We start from the raw sequence: 25,006 nt of genomic DNA, 5'->3' as shown, positions 1-25,006 counted from the left end.
AGATGCCATACAAACATAAAATATATGTATATGCTATATAGTTGAATAGTTGGATGATGGGAAATGAGAAAATAGACATAGCTGGCCAGAGAGCTGCCCAATCTTGGCATAATGTAGAAATGCACCTGATGAACCTATTGGTTCCTCTTAATTTGGAAGTCATTTATTATGTCTAATAATTCTGTTGCTCTTGGAAAATTGATCGAAAAGTGTTTAATGTTGGTTTACGTTGATTTCTGCTCTTAAGTAAGGCATCAAAAGATGTGAAAACAGGCATGAAGTGGCCAAGTTGCAATCTGAGATGAAAGGGCGTCAATCTCTGCCAAGGATGTATAAACTAAACCGTGTGAGTGTCTAGTCATGTGGACCTCCCAAATGCTTCTGTACTCAAATTAGCATGTGAGATGGCTATGATTTGGAGCCGTTCCAGCAACAAGAGAGATATGACTTTTCCATGTAAGTTTGTGGATTCAAATAACATTAAGGGTAGCTTTCATTAAATTGAGAGAAGGCAGGGATAGGTCATAATAATTTTCAGAATAAGAAGGCTTAGTAACTATGATCAGAAAAAAAAGTCTTTGGATGAGGTAATTTATATCTGAAACTAATGAAACCACAAAATTGGTAGAAATACTTTCAACACCATAGCAGTTTATCTTTAATAAAATACATATTACATATGAAGAGGAACAGAGTTTAAATTAGCAGCGATAGGGTTTATAAGTTGAAAAATGTAGAAGGCTTTCATTATGTCAAGAGCACAGTGATTCTTCACAAAAGTTAGCATATAGAACTAAAAGTTTCAACAAAAAGAAACTTTGGATTATACTTTTTAACTGCCATTTATTTAGGGAAGAATAAGTAAAACTTTGACACCTGACTTTCAACAAAAATTTCTCATTTCCTGTTAAACGACAAGCCGAGCTCTAAAATAAAAACTGCACGGATGTGGTTAAATGATCAAACTAGATGATGCTATCATTTTCCTTTAAACATCACTTAAATGGGTTGCTGTAAATGTAGTTGAAGATGCATGGTCTAAGTAGTGACACGTTTACAAGCTTGAGGTGAGTAGACTAAAGGTGCAAATATGAAAGAAGATCTTGCAGCTTGGAAATGCAAAAGAGAGAAAATCCCTTTAACTTCGTTAAAAAGTTAATACTTCCATACCTGTTAGCTAATAGCAAGAGGGACTTTCCAATAACAGTACTTTTTCTGTGTAAAAGAAAATGACCAGCAAAACACTTTAAAATATGTCTTATAAATTCCTTAGTGTAATGGAACATCTCTATTTTATTCATGCTTGAGAAAATGATGTAAAAAGAAGATTAAAAGAGCTGAAGAAAGTTTTAAAATACAAGATTTTGTCAAACCCTTGGAATAAAATAGTGTTCAATGATATAATTAGTAAGTAAAGATGATTTTTATATTAAGCAGTGTAGCAGTTTATTTTTAAATAGTGGCAGTAAAATGGTAAAAGTGCCTTTTAATGCAATAAAAAATAATTCATGTAGATTGATCAAAATAAATATATGAAAATTTTCTTTGACAAAATTTAAAACAATTGTTAGTGTAAATTTTAAATTTATAAACTGACAAATGAGTAAGAGAAATGACTCTTGTATGTTCTTTTTTTCTATTTAATCAAATTTTTAATTTCTATTTTAGTGCTTAAATCTATACATGAAAAAATTATCTGAGATAAATATATTAAAGATTGAAAATGATTACTATGAGTGAAAACCTTTGTGACTTAAGTGCATAATAATTTTTGAAACAGTAAGGAAAGTTTACTTTTTGTCTCCCTAGAATGCTAAACACAAATTTAAAGTTATAGGTATAGTGGAATTTGAAAAGTTCTGTGATTTTTAACAATTCTTGTTGTCCAGAATATTAACATATAGGGAAAAATTTTAAAGCTAAAACTGGTACTTACATATAATTAGCTAAATGTCATTGGAAGTATGAAAAATTGCTATGTTTAAGTTGAACTAAAAAAGTTTAAGTTTCACCAGGGTATATATCTATACCTTTGCCCATAACATAATTGATATTTTTCAGAAATAAGAAAAAGAAATTTCAATTTAACTTATGAGAGCTAAAGAAATTTGAATCAATGTAGCTAATGTTTAATATACAGTCTATACAAGTACAAGTGTTCCTAATATGTCATCAAGGTAGTAACAGATATTCAAAGGAGGGGGCTTGTGTTTTCTGTGTATGACTTAAAAGAACAATAATAAAAGATTTTTAGAGGTCTTTAACTGTCATTTGGTGATTCAAATGCAACTCTTGAAATTTATTTAGATAAACAAACACCTATATCCAGCAACTGTTTTAATGTAAAAATAACTGAAAGAATCTGAAAACATGTTTCACTTTCAGTAGGACTAAAAAATCTTAGTCATAAAAAAACTATCATTTGTGAAGAAATTTTGGCTTAAACTGAAAGGTTGGTTTAGACTGTTAAACTGACAGGAATAGTTTCTGTACAGAAACTTCTCAACTGAATTTTCAAATAGAACTTCCCTTTCAACATCACCCATCACTTGAAAGAGCAGCTGCACAGTTCCAGAGAATTAATTTACTAAACATTGTTTTCACTTGTGAAATGTTAAATATAGCTAACCTATAACCAGATGCCACTCTTTGTTCATGTAGGGTTCTTGTCAACAACAAGCATACGTGCTGCAGCAGCTAAAATTCAATCTAAAAAGTATTAACTCGGTCAGAGAGTCTTGTGTGACAAATCATACAGCTGGAATGCATCACAAGTTGAAAATCAAACTAGGTATGATGCATATATTAAGAATCAGACATTGCAAACTCTGGATAGTGATTCAAGACAAAAAAAAATATCACTAAATCAGCTCAGTTGGTAACGGCACAGTTCTCTAAAACAAAACCTTAAGAAATGCCAAGTGTTTTATTATACCTACAAACAAAAAGAAAGAGAACACAAATTTTGTCTCAAAAGATTACTTTTGCTGGTTCTACCCACTATAGGAAAGATATTCTAGTATTAAAAGAAACATTCTAAACAATCACAACCAAATGAAAATTCAAAATTGCCCCAAAATACTTCAAGAAAAGCATTTTTAGTTACATTTGCACCTCAGACTACTACCACTTAACTCCTGGCTCAGAATTTGGTAAAATTGGATGAATAATATCTTCTATTTTGTCATTTTAGAGCAAAGAAAAATGTTACATACTCTAAAGATGCATTTTTAATTGTTTGTAATTTTAGTATTGAAATATAGTCTTCCAAGGCTCATTCTGTGATAAGACTTTGTATTAACAGACAGAGATGACATCAGCCATGAAGAATGAAATTTTGCCATTCACAAGTAAATGGATGGAACTGGAGAACATCATCTTAAGCAAAGTTAGCCAGGCCCAGAAGGCCAAAAGTCATACATTCTCCCTCATATGTGGACTTTAGACCTAAAACAAATGCAGTATTATTGTTAGACATGGGTCACATGCTAAGGGGAGAACACATACATGAGGAACAGGGAAAGGTAGGAAACCTGAAACTTGAAAGTGTTTGATGTGTTCACTGTACAGGAGTTAATATAGTAACCTTAAAATGACAGAGGTCACTCTGGGAAGGTGACTGGGAAGTAGAGAAGAGGTCTGGTAGAGATGAATCAATTTGAGTTGTAATACACTTGTGCATGGAAACAATGCTAGGAATCTCTCTGTATAGCTACCCTTATGTCAAACTAGCAGAAATGCTGTATCTTTCTTATTTTTGCTTATGTCTATTCTTCAACAAAATTGGAGAAAAAGGCAGAACAGGTTCTGCCTGGAAGTGAGGGGGATAAGAGGGAAGAGGGAGGGAATAGGGTGGGGGTGGGGGGGCAGGGAGGAGAAATGGTCCAAACAAGACATGCACATATGAATAAATAAAAAAAATAATTTTTAAAAGGACACCTATAGGTGACTTGCAATCAAGATAGCTATCAATTATTCTTAAATTAAGAGTTTAGGTTTATAAGACAGGATTAGATTAATCTAATCTCCAAATAATGCAATACTTTTTATACTTGATGTTCTATACTTGATGCTTAAAATGATGTTTGAAATGTTTACTGGTCTTAGAAAAACAGAATACAATAATTTTTAAATGGCCAAATTAAAAAAAAACAACAACAGAATTTGTGTCTGCCACCAAATAAACTTTGTGACCCAAGAGTAGCTCTATTGGTCACTTAACAATTGTGGGGAGCTTCCCCTAAATTAAATCTAGAAACATAATAAATAACAAGTTCTTCTTGACAGGAAAACATATATAAATTTGTAATTGTTTATTTAACTCAAAGTCTTGTTGGTTTAAAAATTTTGATATATATGCTACTAAGAATTGAAAATATTTTTCAGACTAATTATGTGATTAAGCTGTTCTGATGAGTCGCAGAGCTTACATATTTCTCTACATCTATATTTGTCATATGTACTTCTTGGCATTTTATTCAATATATGAAAAATTAGCAAAAAAGACAACCCAAATATTGAAAATATGTTGTTACAAGTATTGGACATGATCAAATAATCTCTCTGTACAGTGCTCACAGATTTCTTCACAATGGGTAACAAATGCATTTTATGTGCCATTTGTTAAGTTACGTTAGTAGAGCGCAAACTATTAACAACAAAATCAAGCCCTTAAACCAAAGTCACTATTTTAACTGTGAAGTTAGGTGTAAAATGATTTAACTCCTTAAATCTTGATGAATCTTCAAAGTACTAATAAACTAATACGTGGTACCATTCTGTTAAACATCCCTCCAGATGTATAGCTGCTCGATGAATATGTATGGACCAATAGCTGATGTGCTTATGAAAATGATAGTGGACATGCAGGTTGAAGGAATTAGTAATAGGAAAGAAAATCATGTCTAAAATATAAAGAACAATTATCTTTAGTAATTATTACACATTTTAATGGATTGATAAATAATTTATTAGGAATATCACAAAAGATAATGAGATTTTTTTTAAATAAGAAAGAATTTTAAGTACAGTTCAGTCATACAAGAAAAAACAATTAGTTTGAATAGTTAAATCAAAAACATCCAAGTAAAGTTTGAAAAAGGCTTGCACAATATACTGAGATCCAAATGATAAGGTTTTTCTTAAATAAAGACTAGAGAGATGAAGAAGAAATAAGGAGAAAAATTCCAAACTACTTGATGATTATTAACCAGCAGGAATTTCAAAACATATTTGCATAAGTTAAATCAAACATGAGACATTTTCTTGTTCTCAATTTTTATTACAAGCATTAAACTGATTAATACTCACTAGGTATTGCTGATAAAGACAATTATAATTTTTATGAACTGTACATTGAACAATGATCATTCTACAAGTTATTCTCTTTGGAAATAAGAGACAACTTTCTATGCATTATTCAATATTTTCTCAATGTTTTTCTATTGTTTACATCTTTAGTGATCAAGGAGAACCATATAAATATAGCTAGTACTAATTTCATTCATGTTACCAGTTATTATAACTGAAAACAGCTCACCTTTGAAAGTGCAAATGTAACTTTCACTCATTTGTAAAGTTGCAGTAAATGAATTGGATTAAGTTATGTTTAACACCTTTAGCTTCAATAGCTTAATTATTAGCAAAATGTAAATCATGTGTATCATAAATATCTGCAGTATTCATTTTTTATAGACATTAGGAAAACTGGTTGGAAATATTAATTAGATTAGTGTTACTTATTTCATGCACTTGTTAAATTTTAATTCATCTGAGATATTATTTAGCCTGGCTAGATATGTAAAATAAGGAACTATGATTTCTTAATTATCTGTTCCCTTTTGCCTAATCTAATTGGCTCTTTACTTGCCAAACTACCTAATTTGAAATTTCTTTTTGCAGACTTATTCATAAATCAGATGTTTTCTGTTTAGTCAATTATATTTCTTTCTTAGCAAACTATCTCCGAGAAATATGAATCATTAAGCTAAATTATATAGGCACTTTTTATATTGTATCACCCCATTCCTTATAATTATTTCTTACAGATTTCTGAAGTTCAAACAAGGAGCTGAGACAGAGAGTAAGACACTGTACACATATTGTGTGAGAACAGATTTCCAAGTATAAAAATGTCAAACTGGAGAGAGACTGTTCTTCCTGTCTTTAATCAAATGGCTCTGAGGAAGAATACAGACCCAGAATTTTCAAATGTCTATACTATTGTAAGGAATCTCCTGATTTTTAATATTGACTTTAAATTTTTTCTTTATCCAGTCTAATAAATCATACTTGCAAGGCATATTCTATGCAGAGCATAGCAATTTATAAAATTATCAGATCCTACACTAGGCCCAATAATACATAAAACTTCCCCTAAACTAGAAGCAACCAAACACATACCACTCAACATTGCTGTAAACTTATTCCTGCTTCCTTTTCCAGTCACTTCCAAACCTTTAAGATAAAAGTGGTCTACCCATTCCTGAGTTTCTCTGACATCCATCTCTTTCGATATTTCCAGACCTTCTTTCCAGTAAATTTCAACATGCAGTGAGTACCTTTGCTGAAACACATTCTATGAATTGTTATGCATACTCTAAATCTATGTGTCATAGACTCTTCTTTCTAGTTGCTTATAAACTGCATTATGTGTAGACATGAACCATGACAGGACTAAGTGCTAGATGTGGTAGCATACATCCATAATCCCAGCTACTCAGGAGGCTGAGGCAGAAGGATCTTAAGTTCAAGACCAGCCAGGCAAAGTTAGCACAGCAAGACCCTGTCTCAAACACAACACAGAAACAAAAGGGCTGGAAAGTGATTCGAGTGGTAGGGCAGTTGCCTGCCACATGCTGTGAAGCCCTTGGTTCAATCCCCAGTACCAGAAAAAGAAGAAAGAGAAGAAAAATGAGTAGGTAGAAACCTAGGCGAGTAGGTCAGTTCCTTGTCTTGTAATCAGTAAGGTAATCTAACAAAATCTGTGTTAATAACCAGACAATCCTTAGAATTTTGTCAATATTAGAAAAATGCAGTGATTTTTATTGTGTAAATCACTTTTACAGTTCTGATTAAAGCTCCGATTCATGTCTAAAATGCTTTAATTTAAAATTAACAAACAACAGGGTTGTAATGGAACTGCATAAAAAATAACATGCTTTCTTCCTCCATAGTTAGGAAAGCATATCCCTGCTTTCCTTATTAATAATAGAAAATGTAATGGATATATGTACCCATTGAATTTTATTTCAAGAGTTAGTCTCAGCTAAAATCCCTAGTTTTACAGACTAAGCTAGTAGTATAGAAAACTTATTTTCTGATTTTTTACCTACATTTTACATGAACTCACAGGCAAAACCATTGGATAAATCAAATCAATAAAATCAGAGCTGACACTCAAAATGAAGTCTGATAAGGAAGAAATAAAAATAATTTTCAAAATATATGATCATCCTGAGAAATCCAGTATAAGTGTTAAATGTTAGTACTCAGTTGAAAATTTTATCCCATTAGTATAAAAGAATACATTCAAAATTCACATATTAATCATTAAATGTTTGATTATACAATGATTTCATTTTTTCTGGTTTTTATATTCTTCAGTGATCAACATTAAGTACAGCTGGTTCAATTTTTTATTAAAGAATTTATAATTAAACTATCAATCAAGTGTTCAATATAAGTTTGACAATCACAATGTATTTGAGAACATGATGTGAAATTTATTGTGCCTTATTGAAAAACTCACCTTATCTCCAGAACCAAAGAGGAATTGATTTTCCAACCTTCTACAGAGTGCTGGAAGATTGTTGTGCCAGCCTTTCTAATGATTTTATCAGAACTATTGACGAGCGATCGGCTCAAGCACAATTCACCATCTCTGAAACAACACAAAAATGCCAGGTTTGTGAAAGTAAGAACTATTTTGTCTAACTAGTGTAATACATAATTTAATTCATGCCACTGGTAAAAATTAGATATAGTATTTTTTGCAGGTTAAAAGAAAAGGTATAAGTATGATGACTAGTACTGTGAGAATTAAATGAGACAGGATTCAGTGACTCAGCCTATAATCCTAGCTACTCTTGAGGCAGAGATTGGGAGGACTGTGGTGTGAGGCCAGCCTAGGCAACAAGTCAGCGAAACCTCCATCTTAAAAAAGAAGCTGGGTGTGGTGGCATATGTCTGTGTTGAGATCCTATTTTGACTGGAGTCCTAACTAGGAGGATTGCGGTCTAAGCCTAGTCCTGGGCAAAAGCATGAGACCCTATCTCAAAAATAACCAAAGCAAAAAGGGCTAAAGGTGCAGCTCAAGTGACTCAGGGCTTATCTACCAAGCACAAAGCCATGATTTCAAATACTGGGACCAAAATAAATAAATAAATAAACAAACAAACAAACATAAATTCATCATAACAAACATTCTTTTTAAACAGAAACTGTTTTGTATAAAGTAAAGACCTAATGTTATTTAAAGAAAAAAGAATTCTCTTCAAAGCCCCATTTCCTACTATCCCATTACTCTGGTTAGGTAATAAAGACATAATGTTTGGTAATTATCCTGTATCTCTGTAACTGTGACTTTCAAGATTAATTTTACTTTCATAGAAGGCCTATAAACACAATGGGAAAAACTTTTGATTTAGATGATGCAAACTTTAGAACATCAGGAGAGCAGGGAATGTTCTTGGTTCTGTGGCTTACTAGCTTTGTGTTCAAAGCTAGAAAATATTGCTTACTAGCAATAATTTTTCATGGTCACAGTGACCTTACCTTAACCTTAACAATCAAAATAACATTATCTAATATGCAATGGCTTATAATTCCATTTAGAATGGGAATATCAGAGGTGCTAGTGATATTGGTGATGATGACAGGCACCTATGATATCATTTATACCATTAGGACATTTATAGCTAAATCATTAATTATTCAATAGACTGTTTTCCTTATAATTTATAGACATAAACCCAGATTCAGAGAATGAAAAGGTCACTTATTGTGATATAGGAACAAAAACCAAAGCCTTCACAATATGTGCATTTATTCCTAAATATGTCACCTTTCAAGTTTTAGAGTCTAAGAAGCATGGCTAAAAAGTAACATGATTATTTGTTCTGTCACAAAGTCTAAATGTGTGTTTATTATGTAGGCAATCTTCTCTGACTATCAATGGCAACATTGCTTGTGCAACAGCTGTTGGATGAATTCTGTAACTGGAGGCTTATAGTTTGGTATTTTGGGTTACATTCTTTTTTACACATGTAGTTAAAATTGAAGCAGTTCGAAGCATCATGTCAAGGCACTCCCTGTGGAACTTAAAAACGCCATAAAAATAGTATTTTAAACAATCTTACTGATGAAAATGACACATTCACATGCCTGTGCATGGCTGATAGTAATCATTTTACAGATCACTTAGAATGCAAGGAGACGTAATGTGCACTTTACTACTCAGTGACCCAGAAGTCAATTTTCAGATTACACATTTAATGATAATAATTACACGTGGACAAAAATGTGGATATGCGCAAGAGTTAACCCTCACATTTTTGGAAAAATGCCTTTAAAAGAACTGGCAAAAATTACCTCTATTTCTGGGATAAAAGGGATAGGTCTTTCCAATCTTCACCCCGTTAATAAATGGCCTGTCCATAACATCTTTTCACAGATTGCTGTGATTATAACAATAATTCCTTCCACCAATACATTTTCACAGAAGTAAAAACATACATGGGCTTGCACTTTTTAAAATTGAAAGAAGACTGCTACACTGACATCTGGGCATTTTGCCTGCCCAATTATTTTTATGATGACCTGATAGGTAGTCTTTTCAGAACCTCCATGATTAAAATAGAAAGTAATTGTAAAACTTCAAGTCAGTTTTATATGAACACAATGCTACCCTGTTACTATGACATTTTAATTCTTTTTATTGAACTGGTAAGAGGCCAAATTTCAAGCTTTTATGTCTGGAAAGAACTTTGAATGGAAGTGTCTACAAGTAGTCACATTTGTTCTTTATAGTCAATGGCATTCATTTGTGAGAAAGAAAATTAGTAGTGCAGTCTGAGGCTCTAGAGTAGTTTTTTTTTCTTTCCTTTTCCTTTTCTTTCTTTTTTTTTCTTTTTCAGTGTAAAGTGAAATGGATCCCAAGGGAATTTTCACATCTGATGTTTGGTAGCATTCTGACTTAGTAAATACTTCCTTCCCGTGAATGCAAGGCACAGAAGGATGTTGCCTTGCCATCCCCTGCTTGCTTCTCATTCTAGACGGACACGACTTCTGGACAGCTGCACTGGGCTAGCCACAAAAATACTCAACGCATGTTTTTAAAGGGGAAAAAACAAAATGAGTCAAAGAAATCACTCAACATAAAACAATATGTTGCAAAGTTTTCTGCTTATATGAAGCTAAGAAAAATCCAGGAAGAGTATCATGTCTGAGACACCAGTGGTTAGAAATAATCATGGGTTCTGTTACCCAATATCTACAGTTTTTTTTTCTTTGATGTGAGTTTCTAGACTTTACCCCAACTTATTTTGTTACTTCTACAGTAGGCAACAAATGCAATTAAATACAATGCTGAAAATTAGTTTCCCCAAGCCCATTCAACTCCACTGAAACTATTCCTGACCTGACTAGAATGAATGAACGTGTTCCCTTTGGACTAAGTTAAACTTTCTCCTTAATTAAAAAATGTAAAAGTCATTTAAAGGAAAACAACTTACATCAAACTAAGCCTGAACACAAACAGCAAGATGATTTTGTGTTTCTATTATCTGTCAAAAATAACTATAAATAGAGACTCGATGCTCTATGTTAATTTATTGCTTATGGGTTCTAGTTCAGTTGCAAATGTAATGTTGAAGTGGGGTTCCTGATTTACAAATGTATATTCTACCCTAGAAAAAAGGAAATAACTTGTCTAATAATAATAATATTCTAAGTATGAGTGCTTATCTCCACTATCAAGTTTATCATTTTTGAAGGTAATTCTGCTGATTGTTTAGTAATATAACCTAAGGTGAGCAGCCAATTATAAAGGTGACCTCTAGATGACAGGAACAGTAAGTTAATGTCTAATGTGTGGTTAACCAGGAAAATAGTGTATACAAAGTTTCAAGGAGTAACAGTCAAAACACGTATCTGTGTGATATTGAAGTTTGTCACATTTTTAAATACTAGTTTCATTAAATGAGCATACTTATATATCTTATATGTGGGAATATTAAAACCTACATCCATCCAATTACACCTATCAGAGGTACATAGAGAAAGTTAAATCATAGGCCAAACGTGAGGCCCATTAAGAAAAAAGTCAGTCAAAAATAGACCACTTAATACACCCAATTAGCTGTGAGTTAAACTTTATTTACTAAGTTATTATAATAACCACTTTGTATGTTTTTATGGAAAGATCAGTTTTATATATTCAATTATTATTACTTGAACTATTCTGCAATGACTCCTTTTTGGGGGAGGGAGAATGCTGCTAGTGTTCTGGAACATGAGAAGGTGAATGTTTCATGGAAAAGTTTTGCTGATGTTCTTTTTCCTTTTGCACAGAATGACTGCTTAATATTGTATACAGAAGAGAAACATCCCACTAACTCTATATGGGACCTTCCATTAAAAGTGGAGAGGCATCAAATAGAAAAAGCAACTGCCTGCCTATTGAAAATAAAAATGGTAGCAAGAAAGCCAAGTACGAATTTATAGGGATGGCGTCAGATTAAAAGACTGGAAGGCCTTTCATTGAAACTACTGCCCGCGCATCAGGCATGCAGCGCCTCCCAAAGGCCAGAGACTGCCTCTATTCCTTCACTTTAAAAATGAAGTATTGACCTGGGCTCCTGAGCTTAACCTCCAATCTAGTTTAACTCATCTCAAAACTGGCCTCTCCAGCTTGGGTAGAAAGGAAGTAATTGAGATATTAGATTGTTTGATGAGTGAACTGCTCCACCAGTAGCACCGTTTTGGAGTTGAACCCATGAGTTTGTGATCACCAGCTTTTCCACTAATGTTTCATCCTGGGAAAAGGGAATGAGCACTCAGCGACACTAGGTACCCTTCTCGAACTGTTCCCGGCAATCCCAACTGGGAATTGCCTGGTTTTGGCCACTGCAGCCAGAGCGCCTCAGGGCTTGTGTGTGAGAGGGATGGTGGCAAGCCAGCTCTCTGCCTCGCCCCAAAGGACTGCAATTGAGGGCTTTAATTAAGGAGGACGAAGTGGGTTGCCGGCTAAGCATCGAGAGTGATTTCTTGTTTGTTTCTTTTAAACAAGGGAGTTTGATTTCTTGCAAAAAAGGCTGTTTTCCTTTCTGCTCACACATTCTTTTGCCCTAGATGCTAGCTCTCCGGGAGGAGGAGATGGACCCGGGGCGCACTTCTCTTCCTGTTTGGTTAACACGAGCGCCCGCCCCACGCCTTCTTAGAGGACCTGGGAAGAAACCGTAGCTCCGCCTGAAACGGGTGCGGGAGAAAGCTGGGCTGTCCGTCCAGCCACCGCGCCCCTGCCCGCCTCTTCTTCCTAAGCGCCCAGGACTGCACCCACACCCGGGCCGCGGCCTGAAGAGGTCCACAGAAGGAACGTAGCCTGTGAAATGTGGAGTGTCCTGGATATGTTAACTCCTCTGAAGGGATTCCCATTGCGCTCCTTGTCCACTCCTGCAGTTTAGGGAGGCTCTGAGAGAATGCTGGGGAGCTTATAAATCCCCTCTTCTCACTCACGCTGCCTATTCCTGCTCTCCAGGGTCCCTAGCGCAGGGCCCAAACCCTCAGAGTCCCGGAGAGCCTTGGCCGCTTTGTCTGGGCTGAGGCTCATCCTTGGAGCCCAGTAGCCCAGAAGGAAATGAACAAAGAGCCTAGACCCTCACGCCGCAGCCTCTGCCTCTCACCGGAGCCTGAGCGCCCAAACGCGGGTTCACCACCTTGCTAAAGACCTCTTTGTCTGTCTGGCAAGCACAGGTCTGCCAGGGAAGCTCCCCCTCCACCTCATACTTCTTTTTTGACAGTTGTCACGATCGGATTTTCAAACCACTCATTCCTGTGTAAACGACCCTATATGGCTCTTATTTATTTTTTTCCTTTCGCCAGTATAGATTCTGAATAGATTTGCTGGTGCATAAGTATCATTTAAACCCAGTCCTTACTAGCTTTTTAATTATTTTCCAGTCCCAATACTACTGCTGTCCTGATTTCTACAGAAAAGCAGTTCCTCTGAAAGAATGAACCTGCGTTTTGCTCACTTACAGGGGAAGAGCAGGAATATTAAATGTGATGCAAGAAGTTGAATAATGTGTGTTTTAGCAGTCCTGTGCTACACACGAATATATACGCACACTGACACACACACGCAAAATGATACTACCTTTCTTCGCTTTAATAATCTTAAGAAAATAAAACCCAGAAGGACATTTCTGCCAGTACAGAGTTTCCGACAGCGGATGGCTCCCTACCAGGGAGGATTTCCGAAACAGGACTTTGAACAGAGTTGACAGTAAGGTTCACATCCTCAGAAAACGCTTCCAAGCTATATAAGCAACACAAAGTTGCACTACCCTGTGGGTAAACTTCAAAGGCACAGAAGCAAGGGGGAGGGAGGAAGGAAGTGTGATATTTAGAGAACTTAATGGGGCAGGGAGATTTTGAGCTCCTCTAGACAAATTCAAGAAATAACAGAAAGAGAGTCTGTGAAGATAAAGTACCCAGTTTCTTTCTAAAACTGTAACCATACACCCCAAGGTTTTACCCATGGAAGAGCAAGTAAGGTGGTACTGTAATTTCTAATTCAAATTAAAATTCACAGATCTACCGGACGTCAAAAAGAGCAGAAATCACAGGATTCCCATTTCCTTGTTTGTATGCTTTAACTTGAGTGTCTCAGGACACCGGCTTTCTCTAATGTGTCCCTACAGTGACAGGGCAGACAGAGAAGGAAAGGAAACCGTTTGGTAAATAAAGACATCTCACTTGAGTTCTGCCCATGGATTAAAAGGACAAGGGCATACGTTCTTTGTTGACACTTCTGCATTGACTTCTCCTTTGGCCTTTGAGCACCCAGCGCCAATAACAAGTGTCACCACCACTGTACAGGGCAAGTTGAACTCTTACTAGGAACAGCATACAGAAGCACACATACCTCAACAACAGCCTTTGTTATTTAATTCATGAGACTAACCACACACAAGCTCAAACGATCACAAAGAGTATCCCAACAGTCACTCTACCGTCTATATGCACATTTCATTTACAGTTTGACTGTTTGTCTTATCCTGAAATGAAGCTTTGCATTTACCCGATGAGTTGCGTCTCCTGGTGCTCCTCAGTTCTTGCTATTTCTTTTGTCTTATAAAAGATCAGGAGCAGACTTATAGTGCAGATCGTCCACCTCTTCCTAATGGAGGGCATCTTGGGTGCCCGGGAAAGTCTTGGTTGCCCCAGCTCCCGCACCTTCTCTTGATATAAAGGTTCCGTGTTGAGGAAATAGTCAAGAGGAAAAAAATCTGAAAAATGAGAGGAGAGCGTCACTGCCAGGATCCCAGGATCAGGTCGCTAGGGTCCTCTGCGGCGGAGCTCCCGCTGGTGTTCCACTGCTGCCCAGTGTTCTCCCGCGCGGTTCGCGCCAGCGCTGCCCAGGTCTCTCTGCGCTGCCTCCCTGGGGCTCAGGTTTCTTTTCAAATGTGACACCTTGTGCTTGGGAGGTGGCGACCGCTTCTGCAGCTGGGTTCGGGGGCGTCACTGGCCCTTCCCTCTTGCCAGCAGGGAAATGATGAGCAAAACCAGCCAATCACAGGGCTGAGGGGGCGGAGGCTGCTGTTGCCTCGCGTTACTGGCAGCTGCCTGGAGAGTAACGTCGCGGTCTCTGTCTGCACGCCCTATGCCTAAGAGGAAGCTTGAGCACAAGCACACACCCCTAAAGCACACACACTAACACACACGTACACAGATACCCTACACACGCGCGCATACACCATCTCCAAGGATACCAAAGCGTCAGCTCTCCGGACCCGGAAGCTCCAAGATAGACTGTCTGAATCCATGTAGTAGGTGCACCTCAGCTGGAAACAGATGAGAGACTCGTCCCGCGGGAGGAATGCTTTGGATAGAGCTGGAGGTGGGTTGCAAGTAGAGTCGCTTTTCCAGGCGTCTTTGCTAAACATACTTACACGCACACGCAAATAAACGCCCTCCGAGGTGGAGGGAGAGAAGCAGGGAGGGGAAGCAAGGAGGATCCCCATTGTTCCGTGCGCAGCTCCATCTGGAAAGTACAAACATACGTGAGTCGATTCACTGATCTCACTTAAAATTGGAAGTGGATGACGAAGTCGGGTCAAGAATCTGCGGGAAACAAGTGAAGTCAGAGGTGTCATTAGGAACTTTGTGGCTATCCATGTGATTCTCTTATTGTCATTCGTAAACGCTCACGAAGAAGTCAAGGAAACTCCAATACCATTTAAACTTCACGGTGGAGACACACGATTCTCAGAAAAAGCAGCTGCCTAGACCTGACCTGTTTTTAAAAAACCCAAGCACATCGCAAACACATTCATATGCTCAGGAAAGAAAGAAAGGAAAGAAGAAAAGAAGGAAAGGCACTCTCCTCTCTGAAAGTCTCACTGATATGTATTTAACCTCAGATTTTTCACCCTCTCTTCCCTCTTCCCATTTTCCTTACTTCTCTGTACATGTGGAATTCTGTTCTCGGTTCTCAAGTCTGAGTACGTCTTCACTCTTCTTTGGTTTCCTGCCTCACCCCAATAGGCACTTGCTACTCAGCATAAGAAAGCGTTTGAAAGTCAGAATTTCCACTGTCTCTATGCAATGGTCCCAATCAAGATCCTTGCCCTTTCAGGTTGACCAGTGACTAGTAGTAATCCACTCTTGTCCTTTGGAGTATACACTTTTCCACACCTGGAATTGTAAGGGTCATCACCAATCTCCCCTCTCCTGCCTGCAACAAGAACGGGAGGTCTGAGTTACTCCTCCTCCAACAGTTTAAATAACAAGGAGAACCTTTGCTTAAAAACCCAAGGTTCCAGAGGTGAGGATGTAGAACCATTACCTAGCTGTGGAGGCTCTGGGTTCAATCTCTGGCACTGAAAAACAAAACAAACAAAAAAACCAGGGTGTCTACTAATGCTTGCCAATCTTCCCCTGGGCTCAGTCTTTGCAGTAGATGGAACTAAAGAGCTGGGTCTAAAATGCTCCAAGGAGCAAGTAATTATGAGCCTTTATTGACACTACAAGTGGCCTGCTGGGAGCCTTTTGAGTTTATTGATGTCTAGGCAAATCCCTCTTAAGTTAATGCATTTCTATTACACTGACTTCTCAACTAGCAGAAACTTCGAGAACAAACAGCATCTTTTTAAGTTAAAGTGAACTGGAAAGATGAGGGGAAGCCATGGTTAGGATACTAAATTCTCTAAGTTACATTTTGTAAGAAAATGAATCTATTTTGGATTTTAAATAAAGCACAACTCTGAGTGGGATGGAATACTGTGCATCATGAAACTAAATTTATCCAATTCCATGAGCAGGTGCTATGTATCTGTCAGTGTTTGAGGTCATAGGAACACAAACATGCAGTTCACTGACTCAGAGGGGGACAGCTCTTAAAACAAATAATTTTCAACATGGTACCAATGAGCTAGAAATACAATTTGAAATACCAGTTGGTATCTGTGTAGAAGTACATAGGGTATTTAAGTTTTTGACAACAGGGGGAAGGGAAGCTTCTTGGTGGATGGAGACACAGATTTCACAGGCTTACACACCTAAGGAGTTACCCAGGCAGAGAAGGTCAAACGTTGAAGGGGAAGAAGCAGTCATGTGCCCTTTCAGACAGGAATAAATAAACCACCAGTGTTTTGGGGAACTTTCAAGCAGTTCAGCACTGTTAAAATGGGAATTGGAAAGGGAGGCTATAAGTTTTCAGTGTGGTCTCAGTATTTCACAGTTTCACAACTTGGAGCTTAATGAGAAAGTCACAAGAAAATACTCAAGATAAAAATGGCTTAATTCATCTATTTAGCTGTAAATTATGTTAGGAAACACTATCTATCTGACTTTATGGCAAACCAAAATAACTCTAAGAAGTAGTTGTGAGAACACATAACACAAATTTAAATGCCCAGAAGACAAAAAGTGAAGGCTGCAATTTTGTTTCTAAGTTTGTTAGTTATAGACTTTTCTGTTAGGTTGAACAATTCTGAATGACCCATAATGATTCTGTGAGACTTACGGCTCCACCTTCTTTTATTAAAAAAATTTAGCTTTTGGTGTTTAATATAATGGCAGGTGTTTGATATGGTTAGATTCATAAAATCTGTATGTATCCAGATCACAATTTGCTCATAAAAACATAGAACGACACTTAGGCTGACGTAAGGATGGTGTGGTTCTCCTTACATCATTAGGTATAAGAGCTATGCATATTAGGTAAGTAGTGTCTATACAATGAGTCTTCTGGAATTGCCTCCTTCCATGACAATGTCATTTTGGAGATACTGAGAATCGAAGAATTTTCTTCCTAAATTTCCATTCTATCATTGGACTGTATCAGCATTGAAGAAAATATATTTATCTTTATTCAGCATGATTCTGCAATTATACCTTATGGTACAAATAAATAATGCAAGTAATAATATTTGGTTTTAAAATGCCACTTTATTCTGTATCTTAATAGAAATTCAAACTTCTATGTGCTGGCTTTGCACATAAAAACCTTTCTCACTTAGAGAGGTTTTTAATGACTCGACATTTTTTATTTCTTTTTCTTTTCTTTTCTTTTTTTTTTTTTTTTTTGGAGACATTGAACTCACAACCTTGCTTACTTAGTCTCCTAAGTACTAGAAATGCAGGCCTGCACCACCACACCCAACATTGGTAATTTTTTAATGGAGTATGTTTTAGAGCAGTTTTAGGTTTATAGAAAAATTAAGCAGAAAACACATAGAGTCCAAATATACCTGTCTTCTACATGCACTCATAGCTTCCATCACTATCAACTTTTCTGATCAGAGCAATACATTTTATATAATCAATGAATATAGACTAATATGACTTCATCACCCCACAGTTTACATTAGGATTGGTTCTTGGTCTCATTCATGTTGTAGATGAATGATGAATGATGACATGCAAAATACTGTAACAAAAAATGCCTTACCTGTCAGAAAATTTCTCAGTGTTTTGGCCCCAGACTGTCTACGACTAATCTTTTTCACTGGGTCTATGGTTTTAGCCTTTCCAAATACAGCACTTTTGGAATCATGGCATGAATTCTTTTATATTAGGCTTGTATCACTTAGTAATGGGAGTAAAAAGATTCATCTACCCCTTTTATCTTCTTAGCACTGAATAATCCATTTATGAACAAATAAACAAATTATGGAGTTTTATAAACAAGTTATAAATTTGTTTATCCATTTACTTTTTGCTTACAAATTTAAGAAATTGTGAATAAAAGGCTACAAATACCTATGCACAGGATTTTGTACACATAAAGTCTTCAACTTATTTAAGTAAAAAACATGAAACAAAATTGTGAGATTTTAAATTAAGATTAAGTTTTCTAAGAAACTACCAAAGTTATTGTTCATTTTATATTTCTATCAGCAATGAATGAATGTCCCTACTGGTCCATACTCTTGGCAGCTTTTAGGAGTGTCAATGTTTTGGCATTTAGCCATTGTAATATGTGTATAGTGGTATTTAATTATTGTTTTATTCCCCAATTTCCTAATTGTGATGTTGAGCATTGGTCATGCATTATTTTCCTTGGTGAAAAACTATGGAATCAGATTGTTGAAATCCACAAAATGACTTGCTGGTGTTTTGCTTGATCAGGATCTATAGAACAAGTTGGGAAGAATTATTATCTTGATAATATTGAATCTTTCCATCCATAAATGTGGGCTATCTCTTTATTTAGTAACTCTTTTGATTCCTTTAATCTGAGTTTGTAATTTTCTTCACAGAGACTTTAAACATATTTAGGTAGGTCTACAGTTTCTAAGTATTTTGTTGTTTTGGAGTTAACATAAATGATATTGAAGTTTTTTTCATTGCATTCAAATGTTTTGTTGCTGGTATCCATGGGGGCCAGAGAAGCAAAGGGAAAAATTACATGGTAAACCAGATGGCCCCAGAGACTGACTGGAAATCTAGCTGCAGGATAAGCTCACAAGTCCTGCAAACCTTAAAGAAAAGTGTGAGAATTTGGTGAGATAGTGACTGCTTTGGTGTGGAAGGCTAGCATCAGCAAGGAAAGACATTATGTCATTCCCTTTTCTTACAGAGGAGTGATAAGGCACCATCTTGAGAGCAGGAACTATTGAAACTGAGCTACTCTAGGAACTTGAAAACAAGTAAAAATTGTGACTCAGATATTATTTGGTAAACTGTCACAAAGCCTGGGTTGGAGATGGCCATGAGAGGTTATCATGGAGAAGGATGTGGACCAGCAGAGAAGTTGAAGCTCTGGCAGCATAGGGTCAGGTGGTCAGAGACCCCCAACATACCAGGCAAGAAGTTATTCCCATTGCCTGAGGATCATGATGAAAACTGAGCACTGAGCCAGTGTTTGAAATTATACTTCAGCCTCCAGCTCCTGCTTCCTGGTTATCTGTATTGACTGCCAGGTGCAGCTGAGGACCCAAAACCCAATTCCTCCAAATCATGGAAGTACAATAATCTCCTCTCCACCATCAGAGAGGTAAACTGCTGGGCAGAGTCTGAAAGCACTGAGACCTACCTCCATGAAATGTATCCTAGTGGGTGTTTACTGTCAGGAAGGTCTGAGAACTCAAAGCTCAGGATTTTTTAATTATGTTATTTCCACAGCTGCTTCCTTTCCTACAGGTAGGTGAACTTCTGAGCTAGGTCTGAAACCATTGAGACCCATAACTGACATCTACATCCAGGTATGTGTGTACTTGCTATCAGGGAGGCCTGAGGGTCCCTAGTGTAGACTTTCTGACTCATGTAACTATCCACCCTCTCCTCCCCAACACAGAGAGGTGAACTGATGGATAGTGTCTGAAAACACTGAGACACATCTCTGAGAACTACAAGCTGATATGTGTTTGTGCAAGGCGACACTAAGGTTCTTGAATCATATCTCTGATGCTCCTTGAATCAAACTCTCTGAATCATATGACTTCCGTAGCCTTCCTTCTCCCACAAGGAGGTGAATGCTAGGCAGAGACTGAAATCATAGAGATCAGAAGACAAAGTGTCTATGTCCTGAAATTCTCCCCTTGCCCAATCCGTGTTCTATATGCTCCCTGCTCCCCAATGCATTCTAGGTTCTCACATGAGCTTAGATGCTTGCTACTGTGGGGAAGAAAACTTCAGGATTCTAGAGCAAGTGGGAAACTGCTGGCTCACTATAGCCAGCAACAGCTCCTAGTACACAAGAAGGAGTGTTTCTATATTGAAAATAGAGCAGATGCAGACATTTCACCCTTCTACAAGACTCCTGCTAGTTTTTGTGGTGGTGATCAGATCTCATGCCTTGAGCATATGGGCAAATGCTTGGCTGCTGAACTATATCTCTCAGTCCAGTGGAGAGAAATAGCACCTTAACCTGGCCACTACATTGTCTTGCTTGAACATTGAGAATATTTCAACTAAAAGACTGCAGATGATTGAAACTTCCAACTATTGACTTGTCCTCAGATGCACAAATCTCAATGTAGAAACACAAAATATATCAAGAAACAAGGCAACAGGACTCTACCAAAAGTCAATGACTTCACAGTGCCAAAGACTAGTAACAGAGAAGTGGATGAAATCTCAGGCAAATTTAGAAAATGCTTATAGGATTGGTTGATGAAACGAAGACATGAATGAATGGCTGAATGAATTCCAAGAAATCTCAAAGAGCTAAATGAAATAAAGAAGACAATGCAAGAGATGAAAGAGGAATTCAATAATTATGTAGAAATTTTAAAAAATCAAATTGAAATTCTCAAAATATAATGCCCAATAAGTCTAGTAAAAAGCTCAACTGAAAGCTACTCTAGTAGACTGGAACAAATTGAAGACAATAAGGTAAATGCACTAAACATGCAGATGCAAACAAAGAACAACAACAACAAAAAACTCTAAAGAAGAATACATGTACTATACAAGACACCTGAGACACTATTGAATGATCAAATTTACAAGTAATGGACAAAGAAGAAGGAGAAGAGGTGCAAGCTGAAGATGTAGAAGACATATTCAATAAAGTAATAGCAGAAAATGTCTCAAATCTTGAGAAAGGAGATTCATTAAGGAATAGAAGAGTTTTAAGACCCTAAACATAGAAGAGCAGAAAAGAATCTCCCCCAAAGCATATTATACTTAAAACATTATACATACAGAACAAGGAAAGACAAGGTCAAGCTATATGTGAAAAATGACAAGACATCAGAACAACAGCAAACTTCTCAACAGAAATGTTAAAAATAACTGGCCTTGGAATTGTCATTATTTCAAGTAATAAACAGCTAACATAGATTACTGTATACAGCATAGTTATGCTTTATAATTGAGGAGAAAAGAAAAAAAATTTCCATTATAAACAGAGCTAAAACAATTATTGACTACTAACAAGTGCTTCAAAAGAAAGTTAAAGGAATCCTTCATGCAGAAGAGAAAGACAAATGTAACTATGTAAATACACGAAAGAATAGATGTTACTATTCAAGTACATAATCAGATGAACAGTAAAGAAGAATCAAACACTACAAAAACACTAATATAGCAGGAATTACTTCATATGTTTCAATAATAACTCTGAATATCAATGGTCTCAGTTTTCCTATCAAAAGACACAGATTGGGAGATTAGTTTAAAAAAAGGACATAACCATTTGTTATTTACAAGAAATGCACTTTACTGGCAAAGCAAATACAGACTTAAAGGGAAAGGATAAAAAAAATGTTTTTTAAGCACTTGGATACCAAAGGCAAGCAGGAGTAACTATTCATAGTGGACATAGCATACTTCTAACCAAAATTAGTCAGCAAGAAACTTCATATTGAAAAAAAAGAACAATTCAACATTGGCACACCCAATTTCATAAGGCAAATATTACTGGTCATAAATGCACAAATAGATCCCAATACAATAATAGTGGGTGAATTTAATACCCTACTCTTACCAAAATATAGATTGTCCAAACAAAATGTCAACAAGGAAATTTCAGAATTAATTGACATTATAGATCAAATAGACTTAAATAAACACCTGCAGAATATTCCAACCAATAGGCACAGAATGCACATTCTTCTCAGCAGCCCGTGGAATTTTCTAAAAAACATATCATACCTTTGTACATAAGTCAAATATGAACAAACATAGAAAATTGAACTTCCTTTATTTTATCAGACCACAATGGGATAAAAGTAGAAATCAATAACAAAAGAAACTACAAAAATATTCAAATACATGGACACTGAATAATATACTTTTGAGTGATATGAGGGTCATTGAAGAAATAGGAGGGGAAATAAAAAAGAATCCTAGAAACTAACTAAAATGAAAACACAACCTTTGAGACCTAGCAAAGATAGCACTAAGAGTATAGTTTATAGCTATGAGCATGTACATTAAAAAAAATCTCAAATAAATAATCTAATTATTCACTTCAAGCTCTTAGAAAAATAAGAGCAAACCAAATCAAAGTACTAAATGGAAAGAAATAATAAAGATCAGGGTAGAAGTAAACTAAATGGAGAATAAATGAATAATACACAGAATTCTTTAAAGGGAAAAGCAAGTTTGACAAAACCTTAGCCAATCAAATCAAAAGAAAGTGAAAGAGGACAAAAAATAATAAAACTACAGATGAGAATAAGGATGTTACAACAAATACCAATGAAATCCAGAGGATCATTAGAGAATACTTTGAAAACTTATGTTCTAATTAACTGAGAAATCTAGAAAAAACAGATAAATTTACAGATGTATAGGATCTACCAAAATTCAACCAAGAGGATATAAATTACTTAAATAAATCTATAACAAAGAAGGGAATTAAATCAGTAATAAAGTATCTGCAAAAATGAAAAGCCTAGGATTCACAGCTGAATTTTACCAGACTTTCTTTTTTTAAATTATTTTTATTATAGCTGTACTTGGTGTACAAAGCAACATTTACCAAAGCTTTTTACAGTATATCATAATTGAAATCACCCCTATCATTCAACTCTATACCCTCTACCCCTCATTCTTGAAATAGTCTACTAACACCCATACTCCTTGAACTGTCCCATTAAATAGAAAGAGAAGGAATGTTACTGACTCATTCTATGAATCCAGTATCAACTTAATGCCACAAACCAATAATAGTATGACAAAAAAATTATGGACCACTTTCTTTGATGAACACAAACTCAAAGTTTTTCAATAAAATTGCAAACTAAATTTAACCACACATCAAAAAAGATCATACCCTTTGATCAAATTGTCTTTGTGAAAGTATATTTCAACACATGTAAATCAATAAACAATACAGCACATAAACAGAATAAAAGACAAAATCAAATGATCATTAGTCTTTCTTTCTTAATAGTCTTTGACCAAACTAAATAGTCCTTCATGATGAAATCCTTGAAAATACTATGAATAGAAGGAATATATTGTACCTTAACATAAAAAGAGCTATATATGATAAACTTACAACTAACACTGTACTGAAGGGAGAAAACTGAAAGCATTTCCTTTAAAGTCATGAAGGAGACAATGGTGTCTACTCACTCCACTTTTGTTCTATACAGTACTTGAATTCTTAGTCAGAGCAATAAGGCAAGTTAAAGAAAGAGAAGGGATACAAACAATAAAACAAAAATTCAAATTATTCCTATTTTCAGGTAATATGATCCTATAATTTAAAGACTCCATAAAAAAAAAAAAACCCTCTCAGTGCTCATGAAAGCATTTGGCAAAATAGTAGGATACAAAATCAATGTGCAAAAATCAGTAGCTTCTCTATGTACCAATAACAAACAGCAAAGCAATTTTCATCATAAAAGCCTCAAAAATTGAATGTCCAGAAATAAACCTAAGGATTGAAAGATTTTTACAATGAATATAATAAAATATTAAAGAAACTGAAGAAAGGAAACTAGAAGTTGCAAAAAGACTGCCCATGTTCACAGATCAGCAGAATTAATAGTGCTAAAATGGCTATACTACTAAAAACAGACCACAGATTCAATGCAACCTCCATCAAAATCTCCATGTCATTTAGTCACAAAAATAGTACAATCAATCCTTAGATTCATGTGGAAACACAAAAAATCCTGAATAGATAAGAAATCCTGAGAAGAGGATCCAATGAGCTCTGGGACTCCAAAACCTCACTGAGACCATAAAGCCACACTTGGCAGAAATAAAACACCAAGGAGAACCAAAATTTCAACACCCTGAACCCCTAGCCTGTGGAAAGCTTCTCCACATCACTGTTACACTGAGAAAACTTGTGGCTGCCACCACTGCCACTGTCACTGCCAGCTCCAAACCTGCCTGTGAGACATTTGGCAGACCAAACAGGTGAGCATCATGCATCATGTGGAATTCTGAAATTCCCCCAGGCACCCCCAGGATAAACAAGCACAACCCCTGGACCCAAAAAAACCTGAACAATAATCAGCAAACTGTTATCTAGCACACAGTAGAAGGGGTAGGATTGTTGAAAGTGCATTCGAGAAAGGGGGAGGAGCAAGGAGCTAGTCTCAGCAGAACTATAAGTAAACAAATGGTGGAAAAGCAGGAAGGCCTATAGTGGGCAGGTGATAAGCCACTCCCTGAAGCAAGAGCAGGTAGTGAATCACAAAGTTTATCTCCTGAGCCAGTGAGCAGCACCCAAAGTCAAACTGCCCCTCAAAATTGAAAAACAAACAGAGAACCATCATAACACACTGACAGCACAGGGGGCTGATGGAACACTGACCCAACCTCAGAGAAAAGGGGCAGGGCAAAGAAATAAGCCCTCAGCACAGAAACA

The 25,006-nt window shown here is 36.2% G+C and overlaps 1 protein-coding gene across 1 annotated transcript in view; it reads right to left on the bottom strand.

Moving 5' to 3' along the window:
* St8sia4 (ST8 alpha-N-acetyl-neuraminide alpha-2,8-sialyltransferase 4) overlaps positions 1-14,925 on the bottom strand; it is a 99,559-nt gene extending 84,634 nt beyond the window's left edge. The window contains exons 1-2 of the mRNA XM_074077033.1: positions 14,303-14,925; positions 7,751-7,882 (exon numbers count right to left, since the gene is read on the bottom strand). Coding sequence (XP_073933134.1) covers positions 7,751-7,882; positions 14,303-14,415 — 245 coding nt within the window. The 5' untranslated portion in view covers positions 14,416-14,925. The remainder of the gene's footprint in view (positions 1-7,750; positions 7,883-14,302) is intronic.
* Between the last annotated feature and the right edge of the window lie 10,081 nt (positions 14,926-25,006).

Source organism: Castor canadensis, chromosome 6, assembly GCF_047511655.1.
Source record: "Castor canadensis chromosome 6, mCasCan1.hap1v2, whole genome shotgun sequence".
In the NCBI taxonomy this organism is placed as follows: Eukaryota; Metazoa; Chordata; class Mammalia; order Rodentia; family Castoridae; genus Castor; species Castor canadensis.
This window is presented reverse-complemented; position numbering and strand designations above follow the sequence as displayed.